Below are 14958 nucleotides of genomic sequence, written 5' to 3' on the forward strand. Positions count from 1 at the left end.
TGTGCCTGTCGTGTTTTGATTTAAAAGTTTCCATGGCTGAAACTCTATTGCAATACTCATATGAGAGCTTTAAAAAAAATTGCACGGGAGTAGGGCAAACATCGTAGTGCAACGGCACATGCAAAGAGAGGATCGAAACTCTTTCTATTCCCTCTTATGGGACGTTGCATTCACGAAAGCAATGATTGAAAATTTCGGATTGAGATTCAATTTCTTCGACGAATTTGGATCCGAAGTACATTAAGGTGCATATTTGATCTGAGGTTTCCGATACGACCATCCCTAGTAAGCATCATAAGGTTAAGGCTACAAGTGAATACCTACTTATCTCCAAGCGCCATAGATATCGTGTAAATTTAGCTGAAAAACGCCACGTGAATTATTAGTATTGAAAGTAGAAAATTTGATCACTGTCAAAAGTCCAGGCTTAAGTCTGCAACACCGCGTGATAGGATAAAAAGTTTTTTTTTCTTTAGCTCCGATGCTCAAAATAGGGGTGCACCTCTTACACACGCTTATACGGTATTTACTTTAACAGATATAGCGCTATCATGTAGGAGGCAAGGGGAAATCACCACATTACTATCCCAAGCAATCGCAGCTACTCTGACTACGCCAGGATTAGCATAGCATCATCATCTGGTGGATTAGATGGATCAATTAACATTCAGAGGTTGCTCAAGAGCAATAAAAATTATTTTTCTCAACAAGACCAAGTGACAACACTTCCTAGGCTAAAATGAAACTTTACAGCCCTCTAAAACCGAAATAGGGTGGTTTCCTAATATTTTTTTAATGCCTAAATCGAAAGGTGAAATGAAAAGCGTGAAATGCGTACTCCTGGAGTACACATTTCACGCTTTTAGATTTTTACATGACGATATCTATTTTTCGCGATTAAATGAAAAGTGAAAATTTTCAAGCGCGCGAAAACGCGACGCGTAAGTATGAATGCCGGGAAATCTCTCCGTGTGCCATATTTCTGGTTCCCGCTGCCGCCCTGTGAGGTGACCTTGAGGCGAGTTGAGCGCTGATACGACTCAGGCTGCTAGCGGGTAGCTGAGTACCCTGCTGGCTGGTAGTTCTTGGCTTAAATAAGGATTATTAATACCTTATCAAATGAAGAAAACTTTCCGACCTTAGCCAGTTTTAATAGGTGATTATTAAGACATGTTTCCCTGAGCTCTGCGCCTCATGCATGCATTGGTAACCTCAGACGATGTATAACTCCTATCTTCTCGTATAGAAACTAGGTCCCTGTGACGTCACGTGGAGTGGCATCGCATGGGCGCCAATCTGGCCTTTTTCAAATGAGGATGAAATTTGGCCCTTGCCATCCGTCTAAACCGGTATTTATAAAACCAAATAATTTGTATATTATGCATACAGTAATGGTGGGTAACGAATCGCAATCAATGCCTTTCATTTTCTTTGATGAAGGAAACTACCCTATTCACTTTGTTTTTACGTCTGAAGAACTGTTTTCGAGGAATAAAATATTTTAGCTTCTCCAGTGTAGGGCAACGCATTCTTCCCTCAAGACTGCACCTATAGATATCTAATCAACCTCACAATAAGCTATGCATTGAAAAACATAATTCTTTTGAAAAAATTGGACATTATAGAAAAGGCTTTTTTAATTCATCCACCACACCTTACATTATAGAGTTGATGCTACATCTCCTGAGTTTTTCCCAAACCATAACCTAATTTCCCTGACATTTCCATGGCTTCCAGACCATTGTGAACTCTACCAGGGTCAGGAATAAAGTACACATTACTGTGGAATGAGCTAATTAAACAGTCATTTCCTATTTTGTGGTTCCACAAAGTAAAGCCAAAATATCATATCATATAATATACATTATGTAAAATGAGATATTATTTTCATTACAATTCCCAACTGCAGATAATGGCAACTTGATTTTTTTTCTTTAAGTTGGACACAGTAAACATAACTGGTATTTCAATGGGTAAAAGAATTACTATTACCATAAAGAAAAAAAATAGAAGCATACCTTAGGTACTGGTTCCCCTTCTTGCTTGGCACTTTTAGCTGGCTTCCCCAAAATCTGATACTCAGACCTTCTTTTCTGAGTCCTCCTGATCAGATGGTCTTTGTCACTAAGAACATGGTCTATTTGTTTCACCACAGACATGTCAAAGGCACTGAAGTTACTACTTTTCAAAGAGTTTGATACAACCTTAGAACGGGTATACCACTTCTCTAAAACAGAATTTCTGTAGTCCCTAAACTGATTGTGTTGCTTCTCAATAGCATCAGAGAAATCTCTAAGCCCTCTTCTCTTCACAGGTTTCTCATCTTTATGCTTATCCAATGGCTCTTCATCAATGTTATCTTCATCACTGCTAGGTATTTCTTCATCATCTTCATTGGTCACTTCCCTGAAAATGTATGAAAGATCCTCAGTAGTATCACATTCAAAATCAAATGTTTTACACATACAAATTATATTTTATATATAAATGCATTATAAAGCCCTTGCTTCTTGAAAACACACGCAAAATAAATATTACCAGTGAAACTATGGGTCATGGTTTCATTTCCTTATTATGAACACAGGGTCATTCCACGTCAAATCACCCAGAAATTTTCAAAATGACACCCACCGACTCGGATTTTAATGAAATTTTTGTCACTAGCTACTATCACCTATCTAATGACCCATGTAAAATATTTCCTCTCTCACTCTCATAGTTTGCAAGATATGAGGAGTCGAAGTTTGAGATGTTTGCTCAGAAGTGGTGCTCGTGGGAGTCAAATTCCAGAGTGCAGGGCACAGGGTAAAAATTCATAACTCAGAAACCACATAATATATTTGAATGAAATTTTGACCCCTTGTCTATCCAAGTACATAGCTTCCATAGTAATGTCTTTTATTCCCCTTGCATTGTTATGTTAGCCAAAATGATGTCAACAGTTGTTAATTAGCCGATTTTTTTTGGCTCAAAAACATTACTTCATATTTTCAGAATTATCACCAAAAGGCAGAGCAGTTAACTCATCCAATTTTTTTTTAAATTGAAGGTTAATATGTGCTCCAATATACTGTGAAATAAAAATGGTGGTGTTTTGACTGCCACCATGAGTATTTCAGGTTTTACTTTTTTTTCTGCCCCCGTGAGAGGGATTTTGGACACGTACTGTAAGATAATAAGTAAAAGAGTATCCATACCTCCATGAGGATATATTTGAAATATTGGTCAGTAAATCTAAGACCAAACATGTAGTCTAGTGAATGTGGCTCTTGTTCATACAATTGTTTTTAATAACAATACTTGGCTTGTGGCAGCTGAGGGGAAAAGAGTCCAAATGCCTCAGAAATGTGAAATGATGCTTTTTTTCCTGGAATTTACCCATTTTTCAAGTGTTTAGTTTATGGAAAAATTGGTATCAAAATACATTAGACTCTTACTGTGCATTAGAGGATAAATGGAAATACTAATTCAAATAAAATTATTTAAATAATACACTTCAATGTGTTTAAGGCATCTCCTGAACATCTCTAGAGGCTCTCACGGGCAACTAAACGCTTAACAATACCACCAATTCCATCACATGGGGATTTTCCATGGCTTGTAGCAAAGAATGTCCATGATGACATTAAGGAGAAATCCTGGTAATGCTTGCAAAGATTGAGAAATTTTTTGCAGCTCTTGTACCGTCCTGCACAACCATCACTAAAGTAACTCAATTTTTTGACTAAAGTAAATTTTTCCTTAACAAAGCAAAATATTATTCTTTGGGTTTCATGAACAAAAGCTACACCATGCTCCAAATCATCTGACAAGATGCATAAACTGGAAATAATAAGCTGTTTAGTCAGGTGATCTTGAGTATAAATCACAACAGGGTGTACCGTACAACTATCACTTGTCCAGTGATACCCTTGTGCCTCATCCTGGATAACATACGAGTAGTTCTCACTGAAGTCAAAGAGAACAGCTGCTTCATGGGGTCCAAGATTTTCTTTCATTTGCTTAAGGTAGTTTGCCTGTACCTTTGTAATAAATGAATGGGGCACCAGTTTTTCCACTCTTTCAATTAAAGTTAATCAGTACTCATCAAATGTCGCAGTGAAGTTCACCAGTTCATATCTGTCCTTGGAAACCCACTGACTGTATGAAACTTCATCTCTGGGGTCACATTGTTCAAACTTTTTCAGCAGTAAGCTTTTCAATTTTTCACGTGAAGGACTCTTAGAGCAATGTCGCAGTATACAGTCCCTATTATTTCTAGAGCACACGAAATAACCAATTAGGTCCTGGCTTGTTTCCTCTATATTACAGGCATTAAGCAGTAGGTTGACATTTTAATGAATTGTGCAAACACACTCTGAATGCATTCCAGGAGATCCTGCTACCACAAACCATTTTGGACCTAGGTTGCAGAATTTAGAAAAGCCAATTTTAATTCTGGGGAAGTCAAATTTAAAAGTGGAATACAATTCCTTCAAGTTAGCAAGTAATAATCTCTTCTGAACATTTACATTTTTGGAGATACTAATGGAATCTTTCTTTCCAGGCATCATTCTGGAGTACTCATCACTTTCATAGAAAGTCCTAACTAATTGTAATGTTTTATTTTTGCCTTCCCTTTTCTCAATTCAGGTGCAGCTAATTTTCCATTGTCTCTGAAAAGTTCTCTTGCTTGGCAGGCAGTGTACTCACTCACATGAAACTCTTCCATTACTTTCTTCCTGCTCCATGAAGTTGGTACCAATGATAACAGATGTACCTTTCCTTGATGAGTGCTTGATGTGTCAACTTTTTGTTTGATTAAGTCTATGAGCACATCCATATCATGAACTTTCTGAAGTAGTTCTTTTGGGAGTTTTGGGTCATCCTTTTCTGGAGATAATTCTTTATCAAGAACTCTTTTAACTTTCCTTTTAAAATTACTGCATGCTGACTCTACTTTCCTTTTAGCGTAGGTTGACATTCTGTGAGATGATATGCCATGAAATTTTAAAGGTGACTCCTCTATATCTTGCAGCGTTCTGTTAAGTAGCTCAGTTGATTTTTCTTGGGTTACTGTTGTTTGAAATTTCAAAATACTATCATTGCTGTCTTTATCTACTGCTTCAACATCAGAAAGCTCATTTCCAAACTTGGATTGTTTCTGTACTTCCTCCCTACATGGCTGGCATATTTTCATTCCTGGCACTAATTTCCGAAGAGTTGGGATTTTACAGGACTTTTCTGCAAATTCAAGACTTGCATTTCTCAGTGATTTTGATATTTTCTTCTTGTGGCTCTTAAAAGGATCAAGACAATATATTTGGTAGGTTTCATACTTTTTCAAATAGTATATTCTGTGATGTTCGCAGACATTGGATAGGACTTCCCCAGGTACACCACTTCTGAGCGATAACAGCTGTTTTTCAAGCATACTCATGATCTCAATTTTGTTCAGTTGCACCACTGGTGTGTAGCTTTTTTTGAGGCAATCAGATGCAATTACTTTTCCAATGCTGCACAGTTCAACAATTTGCTCATTTTGAAGCATAGTGGAGACACTAACCTTTTTTAATGTCGAAGTTCACGATGAGCAGCTTCGCCTAACTCATAGCACACACAATTAATGTACTGGTAAATATACACTGATCGTACACACAGAATAAACTTGGACACCCATGGAGCATCTTCACACAAGAAGACTTGGCAGAAGACTAAAAGTGGTACCCTAGAATCTATTTTGATTTTATCATGCCCTCACTGTGATACATTGAAACATTTTATTCTTCCTAATGTAGAGGTTGCACTTAATTCTCTTATTCCTTGGGGAGATGGAATAACACTGGAAAGTGAGGCTGAATAGGTGGGATTGTATTACCTTCTCAAGTTTGTCATGTAATACAATCATATGGGAGGCAGGGGAGAAGGGCACATAATGTCAGCATTATCTCTCCCAGTGAAATAGAAATTTAATACTCCAGTTGCCATCAAGGAATGTGGATATTAGTGACAACCTGCTGCATATCTATAAGTAATACCATTTGCTCTGCCAGCTCTTCCATCACCAAGGGTCTGGAAGACCGTACTTCTTCTGTGAAAGTGAGGCTAACTTTGTACAACTCCAGTTCAGCGGGACTCATTTAATCACTTTTTCACAGATCTTAACAAACTTGTACGTTGCATGTGCTTATGATGACCACTGGTTTTTTGGATTAGTGATTTCTAAACACGAGGAAGAACATGATGTGAAAGTGAAATTTATGCACCCATATGGAAAATCCCCATGTGATGGAATTGGTGGTACTGTTAAGCGTCTAGTTGCCCGAGAGAGCCTCCAGAGATGTTCAGGAGATGCCTTAAACACATTGAAGTGTATTATTTAAATAATTTTATTTGAATTAGTATTTCCATTTATCCTCTAATGCACAGTAAGAGTCTAATGTATTTTGATACCAATTTTTCCATAAACTAAACACTTGAAAAATGGGTAAATTCCAGGAAAAAAAGCATCATTTCACATTTCTGAGGCATTTGGACTCTTTTCCCCTCAGCTGCCACAAGCCAAGTATTGTTATTAAAAACAATTGTATGAACAAGAGCCACATTCACTAGACTACATGTTTGGTCTTAGATTTACTGACCAATATTTCAAATATATCCTCATGGAGGTATGGATACTCTTTTACTTATTATCTTACAGTACGTGTCCAAAATCCCTCTCACGGGGGCAGAAAAAAAGTAAAACCTGAAATACTCATGGTGGCAGTCAAAACACCACCATTTTTATTTCACAGTATATTGGAGCACATATTAACCTTCAATTTAAAAAAAAATTGGATGAGTTAACTGCTCTGCCTTTTGGTGATAATTCTGAAAATATGAAGTAATGTTTTTGAGCTAAAAAAAATCGGCTAATTAACAACTGTTGACATCATTTTGGCTAACATAACAATGCAAGGGGAATAAAAGACATTACTATGGAAGCTATGTACTTGGATAGACAAGGGGTCAAAATTTCATTCAAATATATTATGTGGTTTCTGAGTTATGAATTTTTACCCTGTGCCCTGCACTCTGGAATTTGACTTCCACGAGCACCACTTCTGAGCAAACATCTCAAACTTCGACTCCTCATATCTTGCAAACTATGAGAGTGAGAGAGGAAATATTTTACATGGGTCATTAGATAGGTGATAGTAGCTAGTGACAAAAATTTCATTAAAATCCGAGTCGGTGGGTGCCATGCCTGGGTGAACTGACATGGAATGACCCCACAGTCATAATAGACTCTATTTATGGCAAGATATGTGGTAATTTGAGTAATGATGTCATTTTAAAATAGTTCATAACATAAAAAAGGTACTTACTTTGTTTTCCCGGAGATAATCTTCTGTGTTTCAGGGTACTGAAGCATCATCTTTCCCTGAAATTCAAGATAAAATGACACATACTTAATCTGAGTTATATAGAGATAGAAAAGTCCTCAAGTCAACAGATCCTCATAGTTAATATCTAACTTACTTGATACTTCTGTACTAAATTTGCTATTCACAAAATGTGGCACATACCCAAAAGGACATAGAGAAATAATATCTGCAAGGATTTATGTCTTGGCCTCAAGAAGACTGTAATTCTATGATTCACTGAATTGCTTGCCACTGAATAATTTTAGACATCATCAAAATAACTATAGTTCTTACCAGTGGTGTAACTAGGAATATGCCTGAGGGGGATGAGATGGCGACCCCTAACCCCCTTCCCCCCAAGCAAAATCTGGTAAAATTTTTGAAAAATGACATGCCTAGAAATACATTTTACATCATTTTGGCATTAAAAAGTTAACTTTAAGCAGATGTACTTATTGCAAGTCAAAACTAGACAATAGTTTTATATAAATTTTTTATTTCTCTGAGACTTTGGGGGGGGATCTAACCCCCCCAAAGTTATGCCACTGCTTCTAATCTCTATCATCTCGGTTTCAACTTTGATAGAATACACATATGTACGTCTTTCATTTCATTAATGATATCTATACTTCTACAAAAAACCGCAGTACACTTCAAGTACATATCTTGGGGACTAGTTGGGTCTATAATTTGCTGGAATGGAATGAGTGTGTGTTGGGGGTGAGAGAGGTATGTTCTCGAAACATTGAGTTAAATTTTTTTTTGTACATTCACATGCAGGAGCTGAGATAGAGGCTACATAGAGAATAATACAAGAATACAACTTGCATACAAGAATACAACTTGCATACAAGAATACAACTTGCATACAAGAATACAACTTGCATACAAGAATACAACTTGCATACAAGAATACAACTTGCATACAAGAATACAACTTGCATACAAGAATACAACTTGCATACAAGAATTCATTTGAATCAATTGTGATTTCCTCACTGAAAATGACAATGTTAGCTGTACAGCACCGCTCTAACTACACTCAGGTAGGATGAGGTGGGTTCATTGGTCAGGATCGGTATGTTGCAAATGGAGACAAAATCGTTGCACTTGGCTATGAAGTCATCCCTCTCCCGCATTAACCCTTTTAGTGCGGCGCGCCGATATATATCGGCTTTTACCGCTCAGCTGAAAAGTGCAGCATGCCGATATCGGCTTTTACGTTATTGTTGTTAAATTTGAGGACATTGAAATAAAAAACTTATATATCAGTAAAGCCTGAATCACACGATCATTTTTTTTCGTCGCGAAAGTAATCACTATCGCGATCACTTTTCCCGTCACGAAAAGCAATCGCTCTTGTGATCATTTTTCTGAATCACACGGTCACTCCCGCCGTCGCTTTTTGCATCATTTCCAATATCACAGCTCGTTGTCATAGGACCCTCACCACGAAATTATATACAGTGCAACCTCGATATAACGACACCCCACGGTGCACTAATAAACACTCGCTATAGCGAATTGTCGCTTTACCGGAGGTGGAGCAAATAATAGCCAATATACCTGTTGCGAACAGATATACAGGAACAGGAGTGGTGCGGCGACAGATAAACATCTATCCGATAAACGTAAGCATAAATCCAGACGAAAGGCGATGTTTTTTTGCATCACTAAATTTTCTTACTCAAATAACGACTACTTCTTCCAACAATTTATAAGCGCCGCACTGAATAAAAATGATGCAAAGCATTGTTTCGTCAATCATTATATTTATCGAACGACAGTTTACCACATAAATTTGAGACTGAGCACTCCATTAACTTCATTTCTAACAGATCGCTAGCAATTACAGAGGTTAAGGAGTCTTCATGAAAGTCTTCCGGCGGTGAAACCCTCGCTATGGCGAGAGCCAACACCGAAAGGGTCTCATAAAAACGAATTTTTTAACACGCCTATTATAGGGTCAATTGACGGTGCATCGGCTATCTCTCGTTATAGCGGGGGTGTCGCTATAGCCCGTACTCGCTTTAACGAGGTTCCACTGTAGCGTGTTTGTTTATTTATGCCGTTCCCACATTTGCCAAACGTGGCGCTGCAATCTCACCATACGGTCATGCTATCTGATTGGCTGATATGGGGTTTTAGTGACGGTTTTAGCGACGGAAAAAGCGACCGGACGAGTGATGAAAAATAGCGATGGGAATCCACATCGCGATCGCCATCGTGAAAAACAATTGCTGCCGACGATCATTTTGCGCAGTGCTCGCGATAAGTGATCACTTTCGCGACGAAAAAAAATGATTGTGTGATTCAGGCTTAAACGTAAAAAAATGTTGTGATCATTTCCCCATTTAATCTCATTAATTAAAAAAACCCTTATAGATATCTAAAAAATTAACTATATAATGTTTATTTTTCCTAGTAGCTACAATTTATTAAAATACCCTCCGCATTTTTCGACTGTACCACGGGAAGAAGGATAGCACTAAAAGGGTTAAAACTGCATTTCCTTTGTCTGCCTTCTGCATCATGAGGCCTTTCTCATCAATGACATTCAGCTCCTTAAGCACATGGAAATGGGCGAGATCAGCAGCGCTTGTGGCTGCTATCATTTCATTCACAGCGACGACCAGGGATGGCCAGTGAAACAAAAATGTTTCGTTTCGACCCGTAGGGAAACGAAAATATGAGGCCTTGATTTAGTTTTGTTCCCACACAAAATTAAAATCACCAAGGAGTTTAGTTTTGACCCGGGACAAAACTTTACTCCCTGGAACGAAACAAAATTAATCGAAACTCGGCTGCTAATAGTTTCGATGCCAAAAGTTGAATGGAGGGGGATGAGAGGGAATAGTTTCGACCCATTAAGTTTGACATACGAAAATGTTGCAAATAGTATGAGGCAAACTATATCAAATTTTTATTTCATCCGTAACAAATGCCCAACATATTTTTTGAAACTCATTTATAACGCCCTAGTAAATACCAGGCTAAACTACGGTGTGTTTAGTTGGGGTGCAGCTTATAAAAATTCTATAAGATCCATTGTTGCATTGCAAAAAAGGCTTATTAGAGTAATTTTAAAAAAGAGCCGTTTTGAAAGTTCCTTTCCTTTATTTAATAGTATAGGCTTGCTTCCCTTGAGACATCTTTTCATTTACAAGGTTTTACGTCGTTTTTTCATGAGAAGTGGAAATACAGTTAAGGGGTTATTATTATACAACCATCCTTCCTTCACCCTACGAAGATCATGTATTGCTTTACCTAGGACTAACCTTACGTTGTATAAACGTTGTTTCTTGTTTATAGGGCCAAAAGTGTACAACTTATTACCCGTATCATGTCTGAAAACAAAAAATAATAATGTAATTATGAAAAATATTCAGTCTTGGCTGTTTAAAATGCAAAGTGTGGAGGATTTTTTTCTATGATGTAATTCCTTGTAATAAATATGTACTACGTACTTGTTGCAATTCAAATGTTGTGCTTGCTTCAATTCAAATGTTGTGCTTACTTCAATTCAAATGTTTATATATCAGCATGACCCTATGCAAAGGATGGTAGCCAAAAAACAGGTTGTCCTTAATGGCTACCTAAAGTTACTCCGTTTTCGGTAATTAATTCTATTCTGTACTTTTATTTTGTGGAGTAATAAACAATTATTATTATTATTATTATAATACGTGTAGAGAGGTTATAACATCGAGCTTAAAAATCGAATGGCCAGTTTGCTTTCACTGCTCTCCTGTTAGTGGCAAAAATGAGTGCCCCAAGCATCTAATGGCGGTAGGCCGGACCTCCACTTTATTCAATCATACTTCGTACTCGGTGTGTGGGTCGAAACTAAACTGTTTGAAGGTGAAGCACGAGATCCCTCCGTTACGAAACAATATCTGCGTTTTGTTTTGTCCCAGAGTTTTAGTTTAGTTTTGACTCCAATTTTGTTTTGACCCTGAGTTCAGCTTCCAGGGTTTAAATCCATTTCGTTTCCACATTTCACTCCCGGGAAGGAAACTATTTCAATTTTACTGGTTTTGACTTTCATTTATTTTCTCTTGCCATCCCTGGCGATGACATTGGCAACCACCCGGTTCCAAGCAAAGCCTTCTCTACTATGGGCAACTTCACAATCAGCCACACGGTTTTTCAGGGATATTATAGTCAATGATAGCTCCTCTGAATATTTAAAGCCTTTGTTTAGGAGGTTATGGTGTTGGCTATTGAGGATGCTGCCATAAAGATTCACCATGTGGCTTGCAGGGGTGAAGTTCATCACACAGGGAGGAGCACTTGAGTATCAAAGAGCACCCAGAGGAAAGAACCCATTCCCCAAGCACCTAACCAACGACACTACCTTCTTTCTTCAGACAGCTTCCTACTCATCCCCTAACACCCACCTCTTTCTCTCTCAGGAGGATGATACCCTCACCTTCCTTCACAAGTCTTGTCCTGAAGGGTGGAAAGAAATCTGCTGGCGTCATTAGCCTGCTGTTAACAATAGGTGCCAAAGAGAGCACAAATCAAAATCCTATCTGTCTGATGTAGTGCTGTTCATGAAGTACCTCCCACAAAGTACTAAAATTCACATCTGGCAGTCTCTCACAAATATCTACCACCAGTGGCGGATACAGATGGGGGGCACATGCCCCCCCTTTGCCGGGCCACCTGTATTGCAAAACATAGCATAACCACAATTGTAACTTTTTTATATCATAAGATGACATTGTCTTGAATATGTGTACATGAAATCACTTTAGTTAAAAATTTCTGAAGCTCTGCATATGACTTGATTATTTTTTTATTACCATAAAAGTAAAGGTAACATAAAAGTAAAGGTAACTAGATATTTTTTGCCCCCCCTTGAGTTTTCTCTGTATCCCCTGCTATCTACCACTGACAGAGTCCTACTTGTTGTGTTGCCAAACCAAAAGGTATCTGTGTGTGCCATACTTGTTTCCTTGGTGGAGAAGAAAACTTGACTGCAACCCCCTTCTCATTGGACATCCCCACCAACTGAAATAGTGATATCCATCTAATCTCGGGATTTACTAATAAAAATGCACCCCACAAATTTTAGGCCCACTTCTGCATACTCAACACGTAGGTACAGGTCTGATTTTAAATGGCTTACCATCAATTTCCCCATCTTATACTGATGGGCCTCATACTTGCGATTTTTTTCATAACTAATACCTGAATTTACTACACAAAAACTTCAAATTGACTTGGAATGCAGTGACGATTACGGTGCAAAGATAAAAATCACCTCAGATTTCTCAGCATAGTTCTTGGAACTACATGCACATTTTTGTTTTACGCATGTAACAAGACATTTTCTTTACAACATACCTGAATCTCCAACAATTTGTCAAGTAAGCGGAATCCATCCTTCTTGCACTGGGAGACTTTATTGTTGAACTCAGAATCACCATATTGCTTGAATGATTTAAATGAGTCATGCTGAGGAAACTTATTAGATGCTACTAAACACTTCTGCAATTGAATTCGAGCTTCTAAAAGGTTATCCCATAGTTCTGAAAAAAGAAGAAAATAGTGTAACAAGTTAAAAAAGAATTATGCTGTACACAATCATGTTATGGCTGCGTTAGAAAGTGCCAATAATCAAGTTAACTTGATGAAAGGTTCACTTTTTTATGAGGGACAACGACCTTTTATCACAATAGGGTAGTTTCCTTCATGAAAGAAAACGAAAGGCATTGATTGCGATTCGTAACCCACCATTAGTGTATTCATAATATACAAATTATGTATTTGGTTTTAGAAATCCCAGTTCAGACGAATGGCAACGGTCAATTTCAACCTCATTTGAAAAAGGCCAGATTGGCACCCATGCGATGCCACTCCACGTGACGTCACAGGGGCCTAGTCAGGAGTTTTACATCGTCAGAGATTACCAATGCATGCATGTGGAACAGCACTCAAGGAAACATTTCTTAATAATCACCTATTAAAATTGCCTACGGCCGGAAAATTTCCTTCGTTTGATAGGGTATTAATAATCCTTCTTTAAGCCAAGCGCTACCAGCTAGCATGGTACTCTGCTACCTTCTAGCAGCCTGCATCGTATCGGCCCTCATAGCCAAGGTGGCCTCACATGGCAGCAGCTGGAACCAGAATGACGTCACACGGGCTTTTCCAGCATTCATCCTTAGCCGTCGCATTTTCGCGTGCATGAAAATTTTCACTTTTCATTATATCGCAAAAATTGATATCGTCATTTAAAAATCTAAAAGCGGGAAATACGTACTTCAGGAGTAATAATCTTTCGATTTAGGCAATAAAAAAATTGGAAACCACCCTATTCACGAACTACCTCAAACAACGGAGACCTCAGGCAGTCATCACAGAATTTAAGAAAATAGTATCAAATTTCAAAAAGTACACCTAGTACTAAAGTAATTATCGCCAGATGTCTCCTTAGTTGGAGGTATTTCATAAATAATCATATGAGATCATTGTCCTTCGTCACCCTGAGAACTTTATCATTAGTCAAGTTAACTTGATTATTGTAGGTTTCAAAATTGCCCTAATTTTTAGCAACACAGAAATAGCAGTAGCTTGGCAGCTTTTTTGAGTAAACAAAAAACTACACATTAAAATCACAATATGCAATTCAATATTTTTTTTCCTTTATTAACTGATGCTGAGTGGTAATGAACTTTCTTTCACATGCATTCAAATGTCTCTCCAGAAAGATACTTGACATAAACTACGGATTAAATTCTTACTGACACTTGAATTGAGTCACATAAATGTTTACTACTCCACTATATAGTTTATTATTGACAGTTGTAACTCCTGATGCTAAGCAATGACATCACAATCAAGCTCAGCCAATCATTACTTCAAAGCTTTTTTCTTTTCATTCTCTTCTCACATCGGACTAGCTAGCTGCACCTTATTAATAGATACTATGCATGCAAAAAATGCCAACAAACTTGAATGTAAAGATAACTTAAGTATGGAATTAATGACGAGGAAATCATAACACCATAGTACCTCCATAGGTGGTTCTATTCAGCAAAACTAGGTATTTCTCATTCATATTTCTCTAAAAATATACCTATTGGCTTCCAGCTTCACTTCATGGAAGTGCATGGCATTCATTTTAGCACACATTTTGCAGTCAAAAGATTCATGCAATAGCCTGCTGAAGCCGCAATGTACTAAGACACAGGATAATTTCTTTTTTAAATTTATGAGACTCAAAAATGTATTCTAAAATGATTTTTTTCCAAAATATTAAACAATTTGAAAGTAATGCCTACATAAATTCTATACGACCAGACTTTTGTAAAATATGTACTCACTAATTTGGGCACGAACAGCATTTCCTTTTTCTACTTCTTCTGAGAAATTACTCTTTAATATATGGCTAATATTCATATCCTTTTGTGGACTTCCTTCACTTGCATCGTCATCATCGTCAATTTCTTCATCTTCAGAGTCATCCCCAGGCGATTCACTTCCTTCCTCGCTTTCCTCGCCATCTTCTTCTTGATCACTGTAAATTAAAGTTGTTAATATGATTCAACATTAAAATAATTTT

At 37.6% G+C, this 14958-nt stretch overlaps 1 protein-coding gene across 1 annotated transcript in view; it reads right to left on the reverse strand.

The window, feature by feature from the left end:
• Positions 1-14958, reverse strand: part of LOC124169415 (protein AATF) — a 28608-nt gene that overhangs the window by 10841 nt on the left and 2809 nt on the right. The window contains exons 3-6 of the mRNA XM_046548011.1: positions 14720-14913; positions 12738-12922; positions 7347-7402; positions 2019-2406 (exon numbers count right to left, since the gene is read on the reverse strand). Of these exons, the coding sequence (XP_046403967.1) occupies positions 2019-2406; positions 7347-7402; positions 12738-12922; positions 14720-14913 (823 nt within the window). The remainder of the gene's footprint in view (positions 1-2018; positions 2407-7346; positions 7403-12737; positions 12923-14719; positions 14914-14958) is intronic.

The sequence above is a fragment of the Ischnura elegans genome, chromosome 12, assembly GCF_921293095.1.
Source record: "Ischnura elegans chromosome 12, ioIscEleg1.1, whole genome shotgun sequence".
In the NCBI taxonomy this organism is placed as follows: Eukaryota; Metazoa; Arthropoda; class Insecta; order Odonata; family Coenagrionidae; genus Ischnura; species Ischnura elegans.